The 25,093-nt window shown below is 42.8% G+C and overlaps 1 protein-coding gene across 3 annotated transcripts in view; it reads right to left on the bottom strand.

Moving 5' to 3' along the window:
• The window catches only part of atrx (ATRX chromatin remodeler), a 39,951-nt gene extending 14,864 nt beyond the window's left edge, over window positions 1–25,087 (bottom strand). Inside the window, exons 1-30 of one of the 3 annotated variants that reach the window (XM_034093470.1) lie at window positions 24,950–25,087; window positions 23,343–23,404; window positions 23,142–23,191; window positions 22,920–23,038; window positions 22,746–22,826; window positions 22,464–22,573; window positions 22,280–22,347; window positions 18,337–20,639; window positions 17,873–17,945; window positions 11,067–11,227; window positions 10,824–10,985; window positions 10,594–10,708; window positions 10,384–10,486; window positions 9,934–10,095; window positions 9,388–9,423; window positions 8,876–9,017; window positions 8,638–8,747; window positions 8,099–8,245; window positions 7,799–7,976; window positions 6,346–6,483; window positions 6,080–6,255; window positions 5,879–5,996; window positions 3,832–3,962; window positions 3,548–3,645; window positions 3,302–3,441; window positions 2,653–2,785; window positions 1,956–2,056; window positions 1,059–1,167; window positions 790–967; window positions 504–695 (exon numbers count right to left, since the gene is read on the bottom strand). In XM_034093470.1, coding sequence (XP_033949361.1) covers window positions 504–695; window positions 790–967; window positions 1,059–1,167; window positions 1,956–2,056; window positions 2,653–2,785; window positions 3,302–3,441; window positions 3,548–3,645; window positions 3,832–3,962; window positions 5,879–5,996; window positions 6,080–6,255; window positions 6,346–6,483; window positions 7,799–7,976; window positions 8,099–8,245; window positions 8,638–8,747; window positions 8,876–9,017; window positions 9,388–9,423; window positions 9,934–10,095; window positions 10,384–10,486; window positions 10,594–10,708; window positions 10,824–10,985; window positions 11,067–11,227; window positions 17,873–17,945; window positions 18,337–20,639; window positions 22,280–22,347; window positions 22,464–22,573; window positions 22,746–22,826; window positions 22,920–23,038; window positions 23,142–23,191; window positions 23,343–23,399 — 5,691 coding nt within the window. In that variant the 5' untranslated portion in view covers window positions 23,400–23,404; window positions 24,950–25,087. The remainder of the gene's footprint in view (window positions 1–503; window positions 696–789; window positions 968–1,058; window positions 1,168–1,955; window positions 2,057–2,652; window positions 2,786–3,301; window positions 3,442–3,547; window positions 3,646–3,831; window positions 3,963–5,878; window positions 5,997–6,079; window positions 6,256–6,345; window positions 6,484–7,798; window positions 7,977–8,098; window positions 8,246–8,637; window positions 8,748–8,875; window positions 9,018–9,387; window positions 9,424–9,933; window positions 10,096–10,383; window positions 10,487–10,593; window positions 10,709–10,823; window positions 10,986–11,066; window positions 11,228–17,872; window positions 17,946–18,336; window positions 20,640–22,279; window positions 22,348–22,463; window positions 22,574–22,745; window positions 22,827–22,919; window positions 23,039–23,141; window positions 23,192–23,342; window positions 23,405–24,949) is intronic. The other 2 variants (XM_034093472.1, XM_034093473.2) reach the window with 2 other exon arrangements.
• Window positions 25,088–25,093: the final 6 nt, after the last annotated feature.

Below are 25,093 nucleotides of genomic sequence, written 5' to 3'. Positions count from 1 at the left end.
GAAATCTGTGCAGCTGTGCGGGCTTGGATGGCCCATTTAAGGGCTGTGTGTTCGTATTAAACTCCGGGGGTCCCACATCGTGACACAGCACCTGCATCAAGGGGATTACGAAAGTAAAGGAGAAGAAGAAGAAGAAGATAGATCCTGGAAAGGCCACGCAGGACACAAGCTGGCATCGTGTGTAAATACAAGTGCTAAACTTCAAAGGAGAAGAAACTGCTTGGTGCCGGTTTGGAAAACAAGCTTGGCCTTTCAACTGGCATTGTGTGCCATGTTTGTTGAAGGAACCAAGACGATTTGACCACTGTTAATAGGTTTCAGCCGGCTTCTCTGCATTTCCTCTGAGGATCAGTCTCAGGAAAACCAGGACATCTCAGTCCATGGTTCGTCAAAGCCCAATAAGATGTATGATTTATTCGAACGACAAAAGTATGTTTGGTACCACTTAGAAGCATATTTGAAAAAGCGAAGTGCTTAGTTGGCATACATATCTGCGTGTTTACCTTAGGAAGCAAGGGCGTGGCTCTCTTGCTCTTCTTCTCCGAGGATTCTTCCAGCATGTCCGGGTCGAAGATGTAGAGCTCCGTCAGCTCGTTGGTTGTGAAGTGCCTCTCGATCTGTTGCTGGTCCACCACCCGGAACGACAGAGACTGTTTGGTTACCTGCCGGTCGTAAATCTTGTCCTCCATTGTACCCTGGAAGAAGAGAATGAAATGGGAGACAGTCAAGAAAGAAGAACTACATGTTAACTTTAACAGGAAGTAGTAGATAACAGTTTTATGAGCTCACCTGCGCCAGGAACCTGTACACATAGACGGTCCTAATCTGGCCAAAGCGGTAAACCCTGAAGATACTCTGGACGTCGTAGGAGGGGTTCCAGGAGGCGTCGAAGATGATGACCCTGTTGGCTCCCACCAGGTTGATGCCGAGAGAGCCGGCTCGCGTTGAAATTAGGAACAAACGACCCCTGGGAGAGAAAGCATGGGAGATGTGCTGAGTTAGTGCTTTTAAATGCATCATGGAACAATTTCAAAATCAGTCAAATGTCAAATGTCTACCTTGGGTTATTGACGTCATTAAACTCTTCAGCCCACTTCTTCCTGGTCAAGGCGTTGGTGGAGCCATCCAGGCGATAGTAGTCGATGTTCCTGAACCACTTGCCTTCACCTTCACAGACAATTGAGTTACAGTTAAGACATCTGCTCTGACTAACATCTACATGTGTCCTCTTAAAAACTTCAAAAACAAACTTGGCCCTTTCCTTGTCAAAAGGATTTAGTTTGGGTATTAACAGACAGCCGATAGATGGTTGTGTTGGTTAGAGGCCAGCCGTGTTTAGCCTTCAAGATGGCCAACCCCCTACCAGCCTTCATAACCAACATCTCAGTATGTTTCCAATTACGGCACTGTGATCTTTTCATTACAAATTACAAACCCTTGAGCAAACATTTTTTTGTGGAATAAAAAGTCAAGGTCTAATCATTTTCAAAATGAAAGTAAAAACAGCTGCTGAAGTTTAATTAGGAACATGACCTTACACCAGCGGCGGTGTGTGTGCGTGTGTCTGTGTGTGTTTAAGGGTAATAAGCACACCAGCGTTTACAAAAATACATGTTGCATGCGGGCTGTCTTACAAGTGTGAAACCTGCATCTCCATAAGAAAACACTTCAGCCTTCTACAAGGCAAACTTTACACCTCAAACACAGTTGCGTCTGTTCAGAGACTTTACTGTAAAACCACAAAAATGAACTTTGTCAGACAGCTGCGCTATTTCACTCCATAAAGGCAGTAGCTGGATTCAAAAATAAGCATTCCTCTGGGATTTTAGCACATCGTGAAACTAAAAACAGCATTTTAAATCATGACATAAGGAGGCAAGCTGATCGTAGCCCACCTAAGGAAATGACAACTTCTTGAATTAGCGGCTTTGTCAGATTGGATGAAATTACTGTACCTTTGTATGGAGAAACCTTATTTTCGTCTTTAGCTCTGCAAGACAGCTCCAGGAAATCCTCAATCAGGTCCAGAGAGATGAGAGACTGACTGAACACCAACCTGAGGACCGATGAAGAAACACCAGTCAATTCACGGCATCTAACACTGCAAACCAGGGGTGTCAAACTCAATTTTATCTCGGGCCAGATTCGCATCATGGTTGCACTCAAAGGGCCAGTTTTATATATAAGACTATATAAAAATACATATATAAATATGTAATATAAAATAATGTATTATATTGCCTCTGCATTGGATTATTATCTACTCCGTCTGAAAGCAGAAGTCTAGGGCAAATAATTGCAAGTCTCTTCAGTGAGAATGTCACAAAAGGATTTAAAAAGAAAAGCCAAATTCTGAAAAATAAAGAAATAACATTTTGAAAAAAATCCAATTCTGAGAGAAAAAAAAATCCAATTTCAAGATGCATTGTGGGACATGTAGTTTATGAGCAACGTGCTTCTGTAAAGCGGCATGTAACCGTATAATAAACATATTATATTCTCTGCAAGCTCTTGTGGGGCCACATGAAACTAAGTCACAGGCCTGATTTGGCCCCCGGGCCTTGAGTTTGACACCCCTGCTGCAAACCAACTGCAGAAAAGAAGAGGCCAAAAAGATTCTATGTGCACATTAGAGTAACCTCAAACACTTACACTTTCTCGTCAACTTCCTCTGCCATGCGCAGGATCTCAAAGAGTAGCGTCAGCTTTCCAGAGTGCTCCAGGATCTCAGCGTCAGCCTCAGTGACAAACTCCTTGTGCCAGTCAGGAGAGCTGGCGTGCCGAGCTGCTCGTCATACACAAAGTAAGAGATTCATCTTAATGCTGTTGGTACAGTCTCACAACAACAAGCAGCAGCAAAGACATGAAGCTCACAATACAGAGCGTCACCACACGATTTGCCTCTGCTACGCTACAGCTGCAGTATGTGTGGATGTTATTTAAAAAGCACCAATGTCATCAATTGGTTTCAGTAAAGTTCCCAATGATTGTCGGCTTTACAGTTGATTCTATTACCTTAAATCAGCCAGAACAAAAACTCAATACACCGTTTCAAATTCAATTCAAAATGTATTGACATCATAATAAACTAAGAACAAAAGCTGAGCTTTTAATAATTAGGCTGGCTTATACAGAGATAATATTCTTCATAATTAAACATTGAAATAAGTGTTAGAAGGCATCATTTGTTTTTAATTTACGAGTGAGAAAAAACATCCCCTTTATTCACACACCTCACTTGCACCTCCCTCACTTGCACCTCCGACTACCCACAATGCACTCAAATGTTCAACAAACTTACGTTCTTCTACAGGTTCTGGTCGGACTCGACCTTCTCCGTTCTTGCCCCTGGTGCTGGTGTTCCACTCCTTGATGACCTCCACCTCGTCACTGTCCGAGTCCTCAGAGCCTTTCTTCTTTCCCTTGCCTCGCTTCTTTTTCCTATGAGGAAGGAGGAATGGGTGCAGGAGAGCAGGACCGTTAAATAAGGGTCATCTCCATGTGATTGTACAACAAGGGGAAAATGGAAGTGGATTCATGTTTTTACTTTTTTGCCTTTTCATCCTCGGAGGTCATACTCATGGAGGACTCTTCTTCCGTCTCAGAAGCGATGAACTCCTCCATACTGTCCTCGTCAAAGAAACCCTGAAAGAGAGATGGCATACCAAAGTTGGATTGTGGTACATAAATGATGTATAAGGACAATATGCATGTTGTTCTCCTCAGGTGCATGACCTGTGAGCACTACATTTGTATTGGTTTTTTTGTATTGTGTGAATTCCAGTTTTGTATTGCCGTGTAGTGTGGTTCAGTCTGGTCTTCCAGCCCTACCCTGTTTTCTTTACTGATGTAGTCCAGCTGAAGGCACCAGGGATGGGTCCAGATTCTGCTGAGCATCTGGAAATCACTGAAGAGTTTGGTCCCGGCGCGGCCCCGGCCCCCCTCCACAGCATTCCCTACACCTGCACACAAGGGAAAGAGTGTGAGGAGGCAGATGGATGTGCGTTTGCATTATGAACTGGACAGCATGCCATCAATCTCTTCATACATACGGATGTGGAGAATGTAGTGCAACAAAATGTAACGTTTGTGTGTTCACCTAACCACCTGTCTATGGAGTCCACACTTCCTACATCTTCAAAGAGTAATGTTCAAGTACATGAGCCAAAAATATCCAGCCTCTCATCAAATTGAAATTCCAATAGTAAAAAATAAAGCTTATTCCTTAATAACCACAGTAATCAATTTCTATTGCCAATGTGTTTTTTGAACAACTGTTCCCAATAACTTTGATACTTTTACCATGGATATTTAACGCTTAGCTAGCTCTGTGTATGGTGTGAGAAGCCAGGAGACAAAACAAACAAACTTGACAATGACGACGAGATCGTTTCATTTCAAGTATCACCAGATTTCTGGTTTACATAAGAGAGTTCGTAGATGATAATGTGTTGAAAATAAATCATTTTCATGATGTATATCGAATGCAACCATATACATTTATTATTTAAGCATTTCCCAAATGTTCAAGAACTCTCAAAAAAAATGAAACATTGAAAGAAGTGTCAGCCAATATTTTGACGGCCGAATCTGTAAATTAAAACGCGTCTAGTCCGATCTGTTCAATCAGCAGATTTATGATCCTAGTGGCAGCTGCTGAAAGGTTCATGTTGTAACTGCCTTCATTGACCCCGAGAGGTCAGAGGTTACAGTAGATTTGACATAGGCAATGGTAAAAGGAAGGAACATTGGTGCCCCCCCCTGATTGACCAATTGGTGGTCTTGGGTCCTAAAACATCACTGTGGAGGTCCAGAGCCACAACTCCTGCCCTGTGGACAACCTGGCCTAATGAGCCACAGCACATACCACCACCCCCCATCACGCCTCTTCTCACATACCGGCTCTCCTGTTCTTTGTTTCTCGCTTTTGGTGTAAAACCTCTGCCCCCCCCCTCTAAAATTCTTTCCCTTTCCTTTATGCCCCCACATTCCCCCCCCACCCTCTGTTCCTTCTCTCCCAGAGCTCTTCATTAGGGAGACGTGGGAAACTGGGCTTAAACCCTGCCCGCGGCACTCTGCCAGCTGCGACACACACACACACACACACACACACACACACACACACACCTCTGAGAGGAAAGTCCACTAAACGACTTAACAATGCAGCACGAAAGAGTGGAAGACCAGAAAGACCTTTCATTTATCTAAAAGCCTCATCTGAGAAAAAGACATCCATGCAAGAGCGCCCTTTAAAGAGAAACACGACTCCTGCAGAAGGACTTAGCCTAGTCCTGCACTACATGTGTTTTCCAATTGAATTTTGTCCAAACTTCATCCCTGTCTGGGCGATCAGACGGGACACTGTAGAAGCCCGGCGAGCAGCCCCTAGAGGCATCAAGTGGCACTGTATTTCTCTCACTGGGTGCTCCTGGTTATAAGAGGGCACTTTTCAGCAGTGGACAAAGCATTTGGATATTTTACTTTAGTAACACTTGATTTACGAGTGTTCAAATATCCAGTTAGAAACCAAATTAATTCAAAATGTACTCAAGTTAAATGTTATAAAAGTATTAGCATCAATATGTACTCTAAGTATAAAATGTCCTATTTCAGAAAATATAGTATTTTATGGAATTATACTTCCAGCATGAACAGGCAGAGTTGACTGATTGGTCAGTTTGTAGATTTCACAAAAGGATAAATAAGGTTTTATTTCACTAAAACATCAGATACATCGAACAGGGTCAATATGTTTGCCTCCAAACTGTTAAGGAGTAGGAAACAATAAAGTAGAACAAAATGGAAATTAAAATAAGTACCTCAAAAGCCCAGCATTTCAGTGAAAAGTACTAAGTTAATTTCTCCTAGTGTTTCTCACCTGTGAAGTTCTCCAGGTAGTATCTGTAGAGTTTACACTGGATCGGAGTCACTCGGACCGACAGCACATACTCGTGTTTGGGTGGGAGGAACTTGGTGAGTGCCGTGTAATCTTTCCTCTGTGGGAAGCAAAGATTCAGAAGGATTTCTTATGAAGCAAAGAGAACAAATTGTTCTAGCCAGTTGTTGTTGTTGTCGTTACCTGGACACAGCCGTTCAGCATCTCATAGAGGATGTGAGCCCTCTTCTTCATGATCCGGACATCTTGTAGTGTGGAGTCGGCACACTGACCGTTCTGGATGGGGTTAATGAAGCGGTTCCTGAACTCTTTCACTGAACCAAGCAGGTTCTCCTTGATGAAGTTCACCATGCAGTGGTCTGGTAAGGACACAAAGATCATACGTTTCACATCCAAAAATCTCACAAAATCCTCTGATCGAAGTGCTCCACTCAAACCGGAAGGCTCACATTCAACGAGGTTGTTCTGCAGAGGCGTTCCCGTCAGCACCACCCTCCTTCTCGTCCGGATGGAGTTCATCGCTTTGGACACAGCAGACGCCTCATTCTTCAGGATGTGACCTTCATCACAAATCACCATGTCTGGACCTGGGGAAAGCACAACAAGGGAAATGTCATTCAAAAGGTGGAAGTACATCTGGAGCAGTTCCATCATTGCTTATGATGAACTAGTAACAACGTAGTGACTCCCTTCACACTCTTTAGACTTGTAACGTTATTGTTAACAAGGCTTTTAAAGGTTTCAGACCTGCTTTCTTTCATTATGTGTGTTGTTTCATAATCTTCTCAACCTCTGTGCTGCTGGTTTCTTAAACACCAACTATCCAAAATGAGGGAACATTTATATCAAAGTATATTTGCGGAGTCAGCATTAGAACATTTATACTCAAAATACTAAAAGATACTCCACTCAAACCATGACTCTACATCTTTCCATGTACTGGCAAAGTCAGAGAACTTAACAATAAAACAAAATGATATTTATTGGCTTTAACAAAGGGAAGGAAAATTGGGTAAAGGTCTACAGGTGTTCTGGGACGAGCCGCCTGCCCGATGAAGGTTTAAAGGGAAGGGCATGTGATTCGCTCTCAGAGTGAGTAGTAACATCCCTCTGCAAACTGTATTCCAACGTGGATATAAGCAATACAGAATATCCCTTATGTTCACTTCTGTGTTGGTATTTAAACGCTTTTTCTCTTCTGAAATAAGGTGACACGTCATTTGTGATCTTTGAAGAAACCGAAAGCTGACAATCATTTGACATCTTGGCAAAATAGTTTTAAAATATGCACCAGACACGGAACCAGTGAGGATACGATTGAGCTGCGACAGAGAATGAAGGTGATGAACCCGTTATACCGCCTATCCCCATATTTCACAAATAAATAAAAGAAATCCACATCTGAGCCTTTCTTAGCTATGAACAGAAACGATGGAATTCCTTTCCCTGAGGCAATAAGAGATGCAAGCTCTGTGAACATTTTTAGCTTTTTTAATCCGCATTGCCCTTTACTAGCCGTCGCTCTTCCTTTGTTTTATACTGATCTTTTACAAGTGTTATTGTTGTTATGCCTTCTTTTGTTTTATTGCCTGGTTTTACAGCAGCACATGTTTAAATCTGTCTTCTTTTTATTTGTTCGCTTGTTTCTTTACTTTTTTGCAAGGTACTTTGAACTACTCCCCCCTGTATGAAACAGGCTATATAAACTAAGTTTATCACCATTATTTAATGATCAATTTAGCTTCAATGCCAAAATATTAGGCCAATTTCTGATCAGTCTCATATTGTTTTCTTGTCCATGTGTCAGCTGTCCTGTTTTAGACAAAAGGGGCAAATGGCACAGCCTTTTTAAAAAGGGGCAAGATGTCATAAAAACATGTTCACTCCATCACAGCACTGTACCTGGGTCTACCAGAGTCTTCTGAAAGGTCTCTTTGAGCTTCTTGCTCTTGATGTTCCTGCCCTGCGTCAGGTTTCGATACATTTCATATCCAATGATCATAACGCCACCCATATCCTGCCATCGCTGAAGGGCGTATGCTCGGTCCTGTGGCCTCTTCACTGTGGCCAGCTCAATCACCTGGTTAACAAAACAGAGACATTGATCAACAAAAGAAGCCCCACATCAGGGGGGGTGTTGAATGCACACACAAAAGTCCAATTGAAACTACTAGAAAGGTTAAAAACAATGCAACTATTTACCTCTAAACTCTCCTCATCCTTCATTCCCACTTGCCACTTCTCAAACTCATTGAGCCAATTGAGGACAGTGTTCAGGGGAGCAACCACCAGGGCTGTGGAGAAATCGAGCTTCTCACACAGCAGCAAAGTGTGAAGTAATGTCACCACCTACAGGGCAAAACGATAACTACAGTTAAACAGGCTTAAAGTGGCAGTTTACATATCAAATCACACACATTTAAAGGTTCTTGGATGCACTATTAAAGGATTGTGACCGCTAAAAAGTTGATATGCTTCAATTCTCAGTTTGTTAAGACTGTGGGAACCTGAAAGTAAAACCAGTGACCCCGACCCAAAAGGCTCTAAATCAGTACTTTCAAATCATTGTGTATCAAGTGCTTTAATCCAATGGAGAAAATGCAGATGTTTTGCAGTTCAGATTAATAATGTTTGTGCTTTTCCATAAACACATTTATATTTAGCTTTTTTTGTTTGTTTTTTTAAATACAGGTTTAGTGTATTTTCCGCCCCGGACGGGCATGCTGCTCTCTTCTCCATACCTGCAGAGTTTTCCCCAGACCCATACAGTGGGCGAGGATGCAGCCGGAGCCAGAAGACTTCTCGATCTTCTTCACAGATTCACAGCAACAGTCCCACATGAACTGCACCCCTGAAACAAAACACAAAAACAATGGGGCCGACATTAATCCACAGAATCTCTGTGTTTCTTATGCGGGCTTAGGTTGGCTTATATTCAGCCATGTTGATTTTGTGTGTCTGAATAAACGTCATTCTTACCGTCAACCTGATGAGGTTTGAGTTTTGTGACAAGTTGCCTGTGCACCTGCACAATCGGCTCCTTGGTCTCCTCATCCTCATCCAGCACCAGCTTGGTGGTGATGGGACAGGCCATCAGGGAAGACTCCTCCGCCACAATCACCTGAAAAAAGGATTGAATATACAGGGGAAGAAATGTCTATTAAATATTACCTCAAAAAAAGTATATCCACGGATCAAGTTAACACCCGCTATTTATCCAAGTGCATAATGCATAACATAGATCTCCTAACGAACACAAATAGAGACTTGGTATTGAACTGATTCATTTTCAATTGAATTAAAATAAATGATAAATTCAAAGCAAAACTACCAGAGCTTAATGCTGGTCTTTTAAGTGACTGTGCAAGCTAGTACCATAACAGCACTACAAGCAATAATAGTATCATCACCGTCACCGTCAGTGGGTCAAAATCTTAGTTTTCACTTCCAAAAGAATTGTGCGTAATGTAAAAATTGATTCAAAAACAAACTTTGGAAATGTCCTGCTGAATCTGCGGGGGAAGCACCTGCAGATGAAGGACAAGAATTCAAAATGTTGAAGTAACGGTTGAGTAAAGGTTCCTTTCCTTCACCCTCCTCCTGATCTCAGAGCAGGTGAGGGAGGTGTGTTTGGAGCCAGCAGTGATGTAAGCACACCCACTTTTTAGGAGACCCAATCCAATGTGAATGATTCAGCTATCAAATGAACCGTTTCACGGGTAGATGCATCACAGTACAGAAGCAAAAGACGTTCCGGCTTTCACTTAATAGCCACTTTAAGCAAACTGTGGACTATCAAACAGTTTGATCAGACAGAAGGAGAGCGATCAGCAGCAGGCTGACTCACAGTGCTATCCATCATTTACTTTAATATCTTCACGACAGTGCTGCTCAGCAAGCTTACCTCCAATAACTGGGGAAGATCCGCAAATTGTATCCAAGAACCTTTACAAGTATTAAATGAGGAGGTCCTGAACATTTTACCCGGCGTGAACTCTTTTTATCAGGAGACTTTAGTCCAAACAGTTCATTTTTACCTCTCGAAGTTTCTCCCTGAGTGCTTCTCTCTCAGCTATACGCTTCCTCCTATCCTCCTCTTCTTTCAGAGCATCTCTGGTCTCTGACCGCAGTTTGTCATTCTTCAGGATTTTGCGGAGCTTTTTGCGTCCTTTGCGGTCTTCGGCGTCTTCATCTCCACTCTGTGAAAATGAAAGCATTAAAGTTCAGCCCTCTGATCTTTAGCCCTCAGGGAAAGAATTGCACTTCCTATGATCAGAAGCAGAGCCAGCCTATGAGTAATGTGTGCCCTCAATAATCCTCACAACACACCCCAGGGGGAAGTTCAAATAACATTTTACGTGTCGTGCATGACTGGAATCGTAAACGTTATGTGGGTCCACCGTCTCCACTTGGCAAATCCTGCCTTGCAAGAAAGAAACTTTTGGACAGTTCAAGAAAAACTTTCAAGTGCTCTGCATGTTAAACACCTTCTCATTGCTGGAAGAGGATTCCTGAACTTTGATCCTGCGTCGCTTCTTCTTCTGCTGCTTGTAACTTCTCTGTTTCGCCTCTTCCTTCTTCTTTGAAGATCTACAGACACAAAACAGAATCAATGTAAGCAAGAGCAGCAGGAGATCAATCCAGATCTAGTGGCAGAGATAAATAACTAGTGATAGATTGTGTCCATCTCTTCCCACCTGGTCTTTCTGCGTTTTCCGTCATTCTCCGATTCACTGAGCTCCTCGCTCACCCCCGACTGTTCACTTGACTCTGAGTCCTCAAAGTCCGAGTCCGAAGAGTCATCGCTGCTCACTGACACAGAAACAAAAGGCAATTGCCGGTATCGGAGTTAAGAACATCTGCACTCTTATTATTATTATTATTATGAAATAGGACAAATGGGGAAAATTAAAAATTCAGAATCAACCTTTCTCCTTGTTCTTTTTGCCCTTTTTCTTCTCTTTACTGCCAGCTTTCTCCTCTCCTGATTCTCCCTCACTCAGCGAGAGTTTGTGACGAAGCAATTTGTGTCGTCCGCCACGCTTCTTCACTTCAATATCAGAATCCTCAGAGTCGCCTGTGTCCTCGTCTGAAAAGAGAGAGCAGATTGTTTAGGACTATACACACTGAAATGTTGTTTTACTAGGCTTAAGTAGCTAGTTTACACTACCTCCCTGCTCCTCTTCATCATCATCATCCTCATCATCATCATCCTCTTTTTTAGCTTTCTTCGAGGACTTTGCTTCCTTATCGTCTTCATCATCAGAGGAGCTCTCCGCTCCAGAAGAATAGTTTGACTTTATTTGGGCAAGAAGCATTTTCTTTGCAATCCTTCAAGAGAAATGGGAAGAGTTTCACGTTAATTACATAATAAATAAGGGATTATACAGAATTATCTGGATGATGAACACAATACAGGGTCGTAATATCAAGTTGCCCTTGGAGCTTGTTCATGGTTTAAAGGTTATCTGACAGAAACATCTGCAGCCTATAAAAACATTACAACATTATGGGCAAAAACCACGCACAATTACAGATTGACATAAACCAGAGAGAAAAGCTGCCCTGAACACATGTTGTATGTTTTACATTGTAAAGCAGTGTTTCCGCCAGACCAGGGCTGAGAGGGCGTCCACCCCGAGAGCGGGGGGGTTTGTGATGTCACGTCGTGTCACTTGACTTGAATTATGAATTGAGCCGTCCTTTCATAGATACTATCTCTTTACGTGATGGGAGTTCCAGCTCTTTTTAGTGAGCCGGATAATTTCTCCAATAGCACCCCCCGTCAAGGCTCGCCGGCAGTACACTTTCCGTCACAGGAACACGCTTTGCTAGCGGCGAAAATAATCCCACCAGACTCCTTTGCCCCTCCAACAGAGAGATGTCCTTGTCCTTTTTAAGCTATAAAAAGTCTCGATCTTCTCTCGAACTATTTATTTCTTTGGACGCCCTCGGCTCGAGTTCCGGGGCATAAAATGATGGCAAGACGCCCCCCTGGCGGAAACGCTGTTGTAAAGTATTTAAAATGAAAACAAAACACTTCAGAGAACAAGGCTGTGAGATTTTGAACAATAGCCACTTTCACACCAAGGACTTTGCCGTACTTAGTTCCCAGCACTTAGTTCCCCAATGGAATTGTCGAGACGAAAGTCAATATATAATATCTGTGAAAAACGGGCTAATAAATAACTATGTGTTTTCATTTAGAGTATTAGTATTATTATTATAGTATTGTTCAATACCAGGAGAGGGTATTTGTTTAGTTTTGATAGCGTGGGCTACTTTTCATAAGCGAGCTGTAGAAAAGATATGAATGCCGCTTCCGGCAACGCGGCTACAAAAGGGGTGGAGTTTGTGATGGCCGGTCTCTTGCTCTCAAAGCCACGGAGGGAGAACCAGGCGACAGTGTGTGTGAGGCTCCGGAGACGCCGTTGGTATGTTTATTGTGTTTATGATCTGTTGCCGCACTTTGCGAGAGTGCTGTTGCGCAATCAACTGTTTTTTTTTACGCAGCGCGGTCTGCCTGTGCTCCGTTTGTTTTCTGTGCAATTTAGACAGCACAGGTGTTCAGATGAGGTTTTCTCTGGTGATTGTTTCCAAGTGGAGATAAACACTCTAATTCATTTAAGTTAATGATGGGGTTTAAAGGAACAATTAATTCATTTTAATTAAAACATAGTTTGTGGTGCTATTATTATTGAGAATGCAGTGAGACCTGCAAAATGTTTGTAATTTGTGTAGCATGTGAGCTAACTTTTGTTTGTCCTTTGTGTTTTGAAGGTTTTCAACCTGATCAATTCTTGGAGCTGTCTTGATAAATAAAGACAAAAAGAACGAATTTGAGTTGTCCAAAGCGTCCTCTGTTGCCCTCTAGCCTATCAAGTCAGGCTAAATCACTGGTACAGGCCATAAACCTGAAGGACTTGGACAGTTGAAAACCACGTGGAGCAGCCTGGGCCAGAGGATAAAAGGCTTCAGACGTCCAGAGAAAGCTGTTGGCGCAGAGAAGGGGAAACTGTGGATTTCCATTAGCTCAAAATGGCGGAAGAAATCCTGGGGAAGACGGTTAAAGAGCTCAAGAAAGCAAGAACAAGTGCAAAAAGCAACTTCACCAGGCAGGCCAACTACCTCAACAGAGAAGCAGGTAGAATGGTCGAAGCAGAGCTAAGGGAGGAATTCACCAAGCTGAAAGAGGGATTAAAAAAAGGTTCTTGAAGCAAATGATGACTGCATGGCTGGGTTGCAGGCAGACGCTCAAAAGGCAGAAGGAAAGGAAGAAGAAGTTCTTGCAAAGCAGGAAGAGGCCGACGGTGAAAGGACTGCAGAGGAGGCTGAAGCCAGAATGGAAGAGGTGAGAGGCCTTATTCAAGATAACCTGTGGTCCAGATATGGCCGATATGAGCTCATCACTGCAATTGAGGAAGCAGAAGAAGTCAGTGAACACGCTGGGAATGTGCCTGTGGAAGGAGCCTACCTGGAAGGCTACGGGGTGCTCCTGACCATTCTAGAGAGGCGGATGAAGGAGGCCACCAGAGTGATGACAGTTTGGGGGTGCTGGATACCCATGATGGCGAAATCAGATCTAGCTGGCAGAGTCAAGGAACTCAAAGCAATAAGAAATAGACTTGAGATGAGGCAAGGTGAATTTGTCAACTCACGCAGGATTGCAGCGGAGGAACTGGGAGCAGAAGCGCCAGGTAGAAGGGGAGGACTACCATCACCAGCAATACCAGTAGTGAGGATTAAGCCCACAAGTCTTCCCATCTTCTATGGCTGCAGAAGAGAATACCACCGTTGGAGGAAAGACTGGGAAAGCCTGCAAAGACAAGGGGAGCCACCTGGATCTTCTGAAGCTAAGAAAATTCATCTTCTAGACGGTGTGGATGACAAGATTTCAAAGGAACTAAGACTCTCAACCGACAACACTGCTGAAGACATGTTCAGGATAATGGACAACAGATATGGAAATAAGTCAACTATTGCCATAGAAATCTTAGAAGAACTGGAGAGAATCCCTTATGTGAAAGGAAACCAGCCAAGAAAGGTGATTGAGCTGATACAGCATGTGGAAAAAGCCCTTGCAGACCTCACAGAGCTGGGAAACTCAGGCGCCATGAAGAACCCACTCATAATCAAGTCCATAGAGAGCAAGTTACCTGACTTTGTGAAGAGAGATTGGCTGGGCTTCATGGTGGATCCAAACAATAATGTCACACCAGACAACCACTTCGACATGCTCCTTAGATTTCTAAAAAAGCAGGAAGAGATTCTGGAACAGCTAAGGATCGGTGATAGAACTGACAGACAAGACCATCCAGACAGGAGGTATGAGAAGAAATATGCTTCCACAAGATCTGCAGAGAAGGCCGAGCATGGAGGAGTGTGTATTGTGTGTGGAGATGAGAGACACTATGACAAGATATTCTTCTGCAGGAAGTTCAAAGGGCTAACTGTGCCTGAGAAGAAAGCTGTTCTAAAGAAATTGGAGCATGCAGAAAGTGTCTTGGATGTCATGAGGAAGGAGGATATTGCAGGAACAAAGACTGTAAAAAAGGAGACACCTCAGATCACCATTTCTTTCTGTGTCCACAAGGGGGAAGCAAAGTGCCCTTTGAAGAGAGGAGAGGAAGAGACTGGAGAAGTAAGAGCAAACTCACAGAGGAGCAGGAGAAACTCTTGGCTGAGCTTTCCCCAGAGCGTGCAGGGAGGTGCAGGAAAGCCTTTACCAACCAAACCGCAGTTACAGGCAGAGCTGGAGGACAGTCAAGGCTTTTGGACAGGGACATTCCTGTCATCATGATGCTGTTGGAGGTCACGGCAAATGCAGGGCAGAAGATTGGGACTCTAGCGGACCTTGCCTCAGACACAAATTACATCACCCATAAGGCTGCTGACAGGCTGAGGTTGCAAGGTGAAAAAATAACTCTGATTGTGTATGGTGTAGGAGGAATGACCATCAAGGTGAACACAAAAAGATACCTCCTTAGGGTGAGAGTCAAGACTCCTAAAGGGACAGAGAAGGCACATGAACTTGTCTGCTATGGCCTAAGGGAGATCGCCAAAGTGCATGGAGTCATCAGTCCTGAAAAACTGCAGAAGTTCTTCCCAGAGGTCAAGCTCGAAGAATTAAAGAGGCCAGAAGAAGTTGAGCTCCTCATAAGCCACAGGGAAGGAAGACTTGCTCCACAAAGAGTAAAGGTGGTTGGAGACCTTGTTTTGTGGGAAAGTCCACTGGGAAAAACAGTAGGCGGAGCACACCCAGAACTGTTTGAGGAGATTGACGTGGCGGCACACAGGTCCAACACACACTTTGCTCGCTCCATGAGAACAGCTGCAGTCAGGTATGAGGAGAGAAAGCTTCCAAAAGACAAACCAGCACAGTTTCAGAAGGAAGATATGGCTGAAGTAAAGGTCACAGCTGCAACTAATCGTGAGTTCCTGGAATGGTGGAGGGGGGACAGCATTGGAGCAGCCTGTGAGCCTAAGTGTGGAGGATGTCGGTGTGGAAATTGCCAACCAGGAGGTAAAGAGATGACCCTGGCGGAGGAGAGAGAGCTGGATATCATAAAGGCAGGCCTAACCTACGTCAGGCAGGATTCTCATATTGCATCACCACACTGGGATGCAAAATATCTCTGGACTGAAGACCCCACTTCTCTCCCCAACAACAAATGTGCTGTGGAGGGCACAGTCCTGAGTACAGGAAAACAGCTGAAACAGGAGCCTGAGTGGCAAGCTGTAGATAAAGCCCAAGAGCACAAAATGGTGGAAAGAGCTGGTGGCTTATGCCTCAAACCATGGGTCCGGTCTGGTCAAAGTGGGAGGCAAGAAACTGCAGCAGCGCTCCTGGGAGGAGAAAAAGCAACAGCTGTAAGTAAAACTCTCATCCTCCCAAATCAGATGCGAGAGGAGGACAACAGAGCCCTGGGAATTAGGTACAGAGTGGAGGAGTGGCCAATAAGATCAGCTGGAGAGGTGGCAGCGCAAGCCAGAGAGAGCTCCAGAGGAAGGCATTCTCAGCAGCCATAACAAGAGCTCAAGCCAAGATAAAGCAAAGAGATGCATGCCTAGAAGACCCACAGGGAAACAGAAAAAGGAAGAGCCACTGGGAGAAACCTAGAGCCGATCAGACTCCTACCAGAAATCTCACAGGAAAAACAGTGAAGGATCCTGTGGAGGTGAAAAGATTCTGCAGCCTTCAAAAACGTGTCGGTGTCATAGCCTGGGTGTGGAGAGCTGCAAGGAAGTGGCTGGAGATTAAGGACCAGCCTAGGGCAGAATCAAAGTTGGAAGTAATATGGCACACAAGGAATCGAGATGTCGCAGTGGGAGATGTGTTGTGGCTGGCTGACCAAAATGGCCTAAGAGGACATTACAAACTGGCAAGAGTGGTCAGCGTAAACACTGATGGAAAAGGGATGTAAATGTGAGAACCTTTCCCAGCTACCCAGTCCCAGCGATGAAGAATAAAGTCTGTGGAGGGTACAAGGGACATCCAAGCAGGATCCCTGCCACTATTCTTCATAGAGAGGTCAGGCGCCTTGTCATCTTACTTCCTGTGGAAGAACAGGTGTGATTTGAAGGTGAAGAACTGGTGAGCTCCTTGGGTTAGAAACCAGGAGCTCGAGTGGGAGGTGTCGGGACGAAAGTCAATATATAATATCTGTGAAAAACGGACTAATAAATAATTATGTGTTTTCATTTAGAGTATTAGTATTATTATTATTATAGTATTGTTCAATACCAGGAGAGGGTATTTGTTTAGTTTTGATAGCGTGGGCTACTTTTCATAAGCGAGCTGTAGAAAAGATATTTATGCCGCTTCCGGCAACGCGGCTACAAAAGGGGTGGAGTTTGTGATGGCCGGTCTCTTGCTCTCAAAGCCACGGAGGGAGAACCAGGCGACAGTGTGTGTGAGGCTCCGGAGACGCCGTTGGTATGTTTATTGTGTTTATGATCTGTTGCCGCACTTTGCGAGAGTGCTGTTGCGCAATCAACTGGTTTTTTTTACGCAGCGCGGTCTGCCTGTGCTCCGTTTGTTTTCTGTGCAATTTAGACAGCACAGGTGTTCAGATGAGGTTTTCTCTGGTGATTGTTTCCAAGTGGAGATAAACACTCTAATTCATTTAAGTTAATGATGGGGTTTAAAGGAACAATTAATTCATTTTAATTAAAACATAGTTTGTGGTGCTATTATTATTGAGAATGCAGTGAGACCTGCAAAATGTTTGTAATTTGTGTAGCATGTGAGCTAACTTTTGTTTGTCCTTTGTGTTTTGAAGGTTTTCAACCTGATCAATTCTTTGAGCTGTCTTGATAAATAAAGACAAAAAGAACGAATTTGAGTTGTCCAAAGCGTCCTCTGTTGCCCTCTAGCCTATCAAGTCAGATCACTGGTACAGGCCAAAAACGTGAAGGACTTGACAGGAATTAAAGAGCAGATACTACTGAAGCCTTCCGAGTAAATCGCCAGAACGCCGACACCTCCTCATCTCCACCGCTCCCATGTTTTTTTTTTGTGTTGCCATAAGTTATTCTCTCTGTTGGTGCGCGGGGCTAATGCTAATAATGCTAATGCTAGCAAATACAATGGTTTGGCGTGGTTTGCAATTTGCCCAGCCAATCAGAAATTTGAACTTTTTTCTCCACAAGAAAGTACCTGCTCTCTAGCAGGCACTAAAAAGGGGGTAACAGTTCTCATGAACTAAGTTCTCTTTTTGGGGTGAACGCAAAATCCCAGGAACTATCGGAACTAAAAGGGAAAAGTACTCCGGTGTGAAAGCGCCTGTTGCTTGAGAAGTCAAGTATTGCAAGCACATCTAATCTATTGTCGAGCATGCACTGCAGCACTAATCTTTTCAATTAACAGTTAATGATAGGTTAGCAGGGAGGGCTAGCACTCAGGCATCTTTCTTATTAGGCATCCCTACTCTATATCGATTGTGTTTATCTTACAATCTGTTGTTCTGCAAGTACCTGTTTTCAGGATCATCATCATCGTCATCTTCGAAAACCTGAGAGACCTTCTCTTTATCGTCATCTTCGTCACCTACAGAAGAACAAGGGCACAAACCTTGTTAATGGCAGAAAGCTTAGGTCATTGATGGAATCATTTGACATGTTGCACTATTTGCTTTGTCTATACATTGGCTTTCATGCAAAGAATGCCTTGCAAGTCTCTATTACTTTATACTCTCTGGTGCTCAAGCAGCTTCCAAAATCTAGAAGACATGTTCATCAGTGAGCTTTAGAGTCGTTGGTAAGCCGATTGTTGCTTGTAAAAAGCATGGCTAGCTTGATGCTAAACTAGGCTTCAGCTACATATTTACTTTGATGTAAAGAGATGAGCGGTATTATTTTTAAATCAAACGCGGAGTAAAAGTGAAAAAGAGCAGCTGACCTATAACTTGAACCCTAAACACTCTTTCAGACTAAATTACCTGAGGATTGTCGGAAAGCTCCACTGCCTCCCACCACGTTATCCTCCACGATGGGTTTGATCTTCTGTGCATCACTGTCATCTCCATCAGCCTTCTCCTCCTCCTCCTCATCATCATCTTCACTGGACGATGACTGAAGCTTGGCGGATGCTTTTGGACTCCCTCCCCTGCGCTTCTTTTCATAAGACCTCTTCAGCTTAGTTGCTTTCTTCTCTGTTGATCCTTTTCCTTCTTTTGCTTCGTCTTGTTTCTTCACACGGCTAGATCTCCTCTTCCCTAAGGCCACTTTACTCTTCGTCTCCTTCTCTTTTTCAGAGTCAGAGTCGGCGTTATCTGAGCCTTTTTGTTTCTTCTTCTTCTTGGACGTCTTTTTACTTTTGTTTCCAGAGTCTGAATCGGAGCTTGCAGATTTCCTTTTGCGTTTGGATGCTTTGTCTGTGTCTTCTGTAGATGTGTTGTTTAGTTTGAATAAACACTTTTTAGCACTTGTGCTTCCCTGTTCCTCATCAGTGCTGCGGCCAGCTGCTGCTTTCTCCAACAGTACGTTTGGAACTTCGTCTGAGTCAGAATCCACTGGACTTTTCTCTGAATCCTTGGTCTCCTCCCCATCCTCTTTCTTGGCGTTTCTTGATGTCTTGGAGGACTTGGTTTTGCCCTTACGATCTTCCTCCAACTCTGAATCAGAGGACTCTTCCTTACCCCTTTTATCAGTCTGCTTCCTCAATGGAGTGGTCTTCAACCTACTGGAGCGACGGCTTGGTGGTGGGCTTTCTGTCCCGTCTACAGCACTAGGGGCATCGCCTTTCTCCTTGTCACTTTCTTTTTTGGATTTTTTTTGCAGCTGTCCATCCTTTTCTTTGTTTTTGGACCAGGAGGGCGTGAACCCACGTGTCGTCACGACAGGCACAGGGGTCAGTTTGACTATGAGGTTCTTCACCTTGGGCTGGGGGGATTTAGTTGTTGAGTTCTTATTTAACTTTGCGTCTGTGACCATATCAGAGCCGGTCTGGGAGAGCATGGTAGAATCCGCAAGACTCTCCACCATCTGAAAAAGCTCCTCAGGAACAGATGGAGGTACAGACATGATGTCATGATCGAGGGACATTTCACCTGCTGTCACCAGCCCTTCATCACATACTTCAGTTTTAATTTTCTTTTTGGTGAGATCAGTTTCTGTTTGGCTGTCTTTAAGTTCAGTCTCAGTTGACACTTGATCCATGTCCATGGCTATGGCTTTCTCATTATGCTGCTTCAGGTCTGCTTCTTCTGCGGCTACGTCAGCCTCTTCCTCATCCGCAACGCCAGGGTCATCTGCTTCGTCAGATTCATCTGCCAAGTCAGCATCCATCGCGACGTCAGCTTCCTCTGCAACTACGTTAGCATCCTCCACTACGTTATCATCCCCCGCCTCTACGTCAGCGTCCTCAGCTATGTCAGCGGTCTCCGCTACTTCAGCATCCTGTGTTGCCTCTACGTCAGCATCCTCTGCCTCTACATCAGCGTCCTCAGCATCCTCCGCTACGTCAGCATCCTCTGCCTCTACATCAGCGTCCTCAGCGGTCTCCGCTACTTCAGCATCCTCCGTTGCTTCTGCCTCTACGTCAGCATCCTCCATTACGTCAGCACCCTCTGTTGCGTCTGCCACATTATCCACATGGTTGTTTTCTACAGAAGCAGCGACTTTAGAGTGCTCTCTTTCAATAAGCTGCCCTTCGTTACCATTCTGCAACTCCATGTTTTTTAATTCAGGCCCCAAAGCCTCCTCCAAAGCACTGTGAGCTTTTTTTAAATCAGCAAGCACGGCCTTGAAGGCTTTCAAATGCCGGTATCTGATAGACTTATCTTCCTGCTCGTTGGCTGCCTGCTGGATGAACTGGATGAACGTATTGTTCAGACCTGTTGTAGTCTCAACAAGCTTTTTTGTTTTCTTTAAAAATTCTTTGGGTACCTGCAGTTTTTTGTAGGAGAAAGTCATGGACCCTGAGCCTTCGCTGTGTTCTTTCCCATTGACAACCGGCTTGTGCTCCTTGACTTCTTTATTCTTGTGTCTCTTTTTCTCACGTTCCTCGCTTTTGTCTGGTTTTCGTTGCTTGGATTGAAGTTCTTGTTTTTCAAGGACACTGTGGCATTTGGAGACCAAATCCTGGAGGGGCTCTGACCTGCAGACATAGCAGTGCCACTTTGAGTTCTCATCAGTAATGACAGACAGCTCCTTCCTGCCCAGGTTGCGCAGGATGCACTTCTTGCAGAAAGCGTTGTTGCAGTAGTCACAGCAGATGAGCTTGCCACCTTCAGCACACCACCTGGGGAGAAACAATTCAACACGTTTTAGGGCAGAAAGCACACAGGGTCTTTACTTACTTAATGTTAACAAAATTGTTAAAAAATAAATGTTTTAAAGTCTCAAACTGATATACATTTTAAAACACAAGAATGAAAGCCTACAATGTTAAACTTAATATCCAATTAGGGCTGGGCGATTTTTTTCGGTTTTCACGATTAATTTGCATTTTTACTTTCCTACGGTTTGTGAAATGGCTGAACCGAAAAATCGCGATTTTAAAACATTTCTAGACTCCGCAGATTTGTTTTGCTTTAAGGGACTCCGGAGTAGCTTACTCTCTCACTTTCCAGAACGCGCACAAAACTCAGCCACATTGCCTGTGACTACCCGATCTGCAGCTCTGCCCGATCTGCTGTTGTTATGCTGTGTTCGTTGTTCGTTGTTGAGCATAACAGAGGACTCAGACATTGTACATTACATATATAACTAAACACGCCTTTTCTCCTCCTTATCTCTTTCATGACTCATCAATACTCAAGACAGGAAAAACTTCACGGCTGGTTTCATTTCTGGTAGTTCCGGTTGTTGTCTCATGCTACCCACGTCTGTAAACAAACGTATTCAAATAAACTGTACCTTCATTTAATATTCAGCAATAATAATATCTCGACGTCTATACAGTTGTTGTAGTGTTGAAATCAGTAGGTTTCGGTGTGCAACACTCCATGTCATATCGCTACTAAATTCACCTCTATAGTAAATGGTATATTAGCCACATGCTAAATGCTAACCGGAGATGAAGGATTTTCAGAATAAAAGCTTAACAACTGCGCACGAGAACTTCTGGTTTTTCAGTATAAAACAGCATTTAAACTGACGGTATGTTTAAGGTACTTTATGCCATCAAAAACATTGATTTTAATTGATAACACTGTGCGCATGTGCAGAGCTGCAGATCGGGTAGTCACATAGCCTACTACAATCACATTCACCGCTTCACCGACAGACGTACCATAAAAATGTCCACGAACACAGATGAAGAACTCATTCCTAAAAAAGGTGCTACTTCAGTTGTATGGAAGTGGTTCGGGTACAAGCGGTCATACATAGAACAAACAACTGTTCTGTGTAAGTCTGTAGAAAGACAACTTCCTAGAAAGTTAAAGGGATGTTATTTTGTTTGAGGGTATTTTTTTATTATTCATTTCATTATCATTATTTGTTGTATTTCATCTTACAAGTTTTTTCAGGGATGGCCTACAAGAGATTTTTTTTCCAGTTTGATTTAAAAAAAATCTTTGCACATTAATGACACACAATAAGTGCCGTGGTGCTGTTTTTATTTAATTTTTTTTATTCTTGAACAACTGATTTGTTCACATAGGCCTAGACTACTTGGTAATCTCATTTATTTTTATTGTGTTAATAAAGAAAATATGTATTTAAATGTTGCCTTGGTCTGGTTTGTTTAGAAAAAAACAGAAAAAAATCGAGGTTTAAATCGAAAATTGTCCATTAGTTAGAAAAAAAAAAATCGAGATTTTATTTTTAGGCCAAATCGCCCAGCCCTATATCCAATTACTTCTATTGTGCACCTTCTTGTTACTTTAGTAACACATAAATCATGATGTTTTGTTGGTTCTGTGTTAAATGCCTTACCTGCACTGCTCATCCATCCCATCGGAGTCTCTGTTAATGTCATCACTGGTGTAATAATTGTAGCATGACTAGAGGAAAAATAAATAAAATCAGACATTAAGAATGGAAAGACTGAACAATATCAGTGAAGAATGTCTTTATAATGCTCATTACAAAATAATCTGAAATGTATATTTGAATTTACCTTGCAAATTAGTACTTTGAGCGCGGGATGCTCGTACACCGCGTTACGCTGCAACTGTATTACTTGTTTTCCACAGGCAGTGCAGTTTATCTTCTTCTGCAAAGTATCATCTGTGATAAAGAAAGGAAATAAAGCCGTTTTAGTCACTTTTTTTTTACTGCTGCAACTAACAATTATCTTTATTTTATTTGTGTATTACTTTAAGGATGTGCAGTTTGTGTACATTAAAATCCTATGCATGTTCTCTCAGAACAACAAACACTAATCATGAGATTAAGTCACCTGTTGGTTTCTGTTTGAAATCCACTCTCAGCTTCATGGCGCCTTTATTTTCATTCCCAGATGGTCTCATCACTAAAGTGCCTAATCAGGCAAAAGCAAGAGAATATCAAATTAGCCTCCTATTCAGCATCAACAATATCTTGATCAAAACCATCAAGCACCTCCATAGTTCACCTTTAGAAGCGCTGCTTGTGTTAGTGTCTGAAGGATTGTCAGAAGTTGCACCTTCATTTTCACTCTCGGCTGACGAGTCGGATCCTTTTCCAGTGTTCTTAGCCACAGAAGTGGACTTCCTAAAATAAGTAAGAAGTCAGCTTTAATATTTCAAGCAGTGTTTTTATGATCTCTTTTGAAAAAACAAAAAATCAGACACATTTAACAATAACTGCTACTCACCTCCTGTTGCGAGAAGAGGAAGGCTTCATAGTTTCTGTTGAGCTGCCAGGCTGATGACAATACAGGATTTATGTTAATAGCTTGACAACATGACGGAGAAAACAAACGTGATATATTTTCCTTTACTGATTAGTGTCTTTTTTCAGTTAAGTAAATATAAGGGGGCCAAACACATCGTTTTGCAAGAAACTGCATACTGACCTCCTCTGCTTTTTCTGACATTTGGTCTTGATGTGATTCAGAAGATGCCAGACTCATTTTACCTGGAGACATTTTAACACATTTAGTTTCTCAAAGAACAAACTGATGCTGTACCATATTAGTTTTAAAGTACAGAACATTTAGTTGGTATATACATATGGATCACTTTTTTTTTTTCAACAGAGGTGGTCCATGTAAACAACAAATGACAGAAAAAAAGCAGGCTGTGTTTTGACTGTCAATGTTGTCAGTACTTTATATAACAAATCCACTGTTTCTGTATGTTTCAACAGTTTGTGTATTATATTAATTTTGAAGGCAGCTGAACTTTAAAATGTGTTCAGATTTATTTATTTTCTTCAGGCTGCCTGGCACAAGAGTCAATATTATTCCGCTGATTGACAAATACGGGTTTAGCACGATTGTAAAAGGAAACAAAACTCAGATTTAAATGTAAAGGATCATGACAATTAAACAGATTAAGATTACATTTATACAAATGAATCTATCATTTGTCACACATTTCTTTCTTTCTTAAATCAAAAACAATTTCCATTATAAAACGATTGCATGGCTAAGTGAACATTGATATTATGCATGTAATTTGTTCAAGAAAGATTGGTACAATTATAGATAGTATTATCCTCGGGTTGTGAGACCAGATGCACCTTTTTTCAGACAGTTATGGGCAAATTCAAAGATTGTAGACACTGTTTTGTTTGTGGTCAATCTACAGGGAATACAACCACACGAATGCAATGATTACAGTTACCAAGCATTTAAACATTAACGACTGCAGCAGTTTTGTGATTAAACATTCATAAAATGTAAATCTGCGCGTTACCTACACGATTGTGAGTGCGTGTATTTTTGGAGACAGGGTCTGTTATTGTTCCGTTTTGCGTCATCATAATGTGCTGATTAGATCACAGTGAGCTGAGCTATCACTCCGTGCTGCCAGCAGCATACAGGCCTAAAATGTATCCAAAATTCCGTGTCAGTCCTAGAAAAGGAGCCCACTCGCCTTTCAAGCAGCGCACACTCCTGAAGTGTAGCCCGGAGCTGCCTCTTTATCCTCAGAGCAGTCTTTGTATGTTTTGACAACACAGGAACTCCTGCTTATCAGGGATGCCAAGTTTAAGCCAAGCTGACACTTGCAGGTCTAACAGTGGACGTTAACGCAGAAGTCCTTATTCCCATCGCCCCACGCTGACTAAACAACATTGCAATCTCGGCAGTGCATTAAAAAGATCCAATGCATGAAAATGCACCAGAAAAAGGCAACGACCAGGCCTTCCCTACTCCTGACATACTAAGTAGCAATGTAGTTCACATTTAGCTAGCTACAAAACAAACCAAGCAATTGCATTTTTACAAACAATGGCGTTTTGCTATTTTGATTTCTTGACAAACGATCTGTAATACTAATGCACACATTGGAATCTGCGAGTGCACGAATTTAAACATTGCCGGCTGCGTAGCTAACAGCTACTGCTCAGCTAGCTTAGCAATGCTAACTAGCACTCATGGGCCGGCTCTCAGTTACAGTAACGTTAATCAATGCACAATTGACTTGTCTAAACAAACAGGATAAACACTGTTCCTACCTGCTTTTTACCGTGGTCATTTCTTCACTCGGGGATACACGTATAGTTGTTGGTATAAGTGGCTAGGTTCAATCCAATTCGTAGGTTTTCGATGGTGCGGAAGCGAGAATAGCTTGAGAATACAGAAACAACTCCGGTCAGGGG

This window comes from Pseudochaenichthys georgianus, chromosome 10 (assembly GCF_902827115.2).
Source record: "Pseudochaenichthys georgianus chromosome 10, fPseGeo1.2, whole genome shotgun sequence".
Lineage (NCBI taxonomy): Eukaryota > Metazoa > Chordata > Actinopteri > Perciformes > Channichthyidae > Pseudochaenichthys > Pseudochaenichthys georgianus.
Note: the sequence above shows the minus strand (reverse complement) of the source record. Positions and strands in the feature narration are given on the sequence as shown.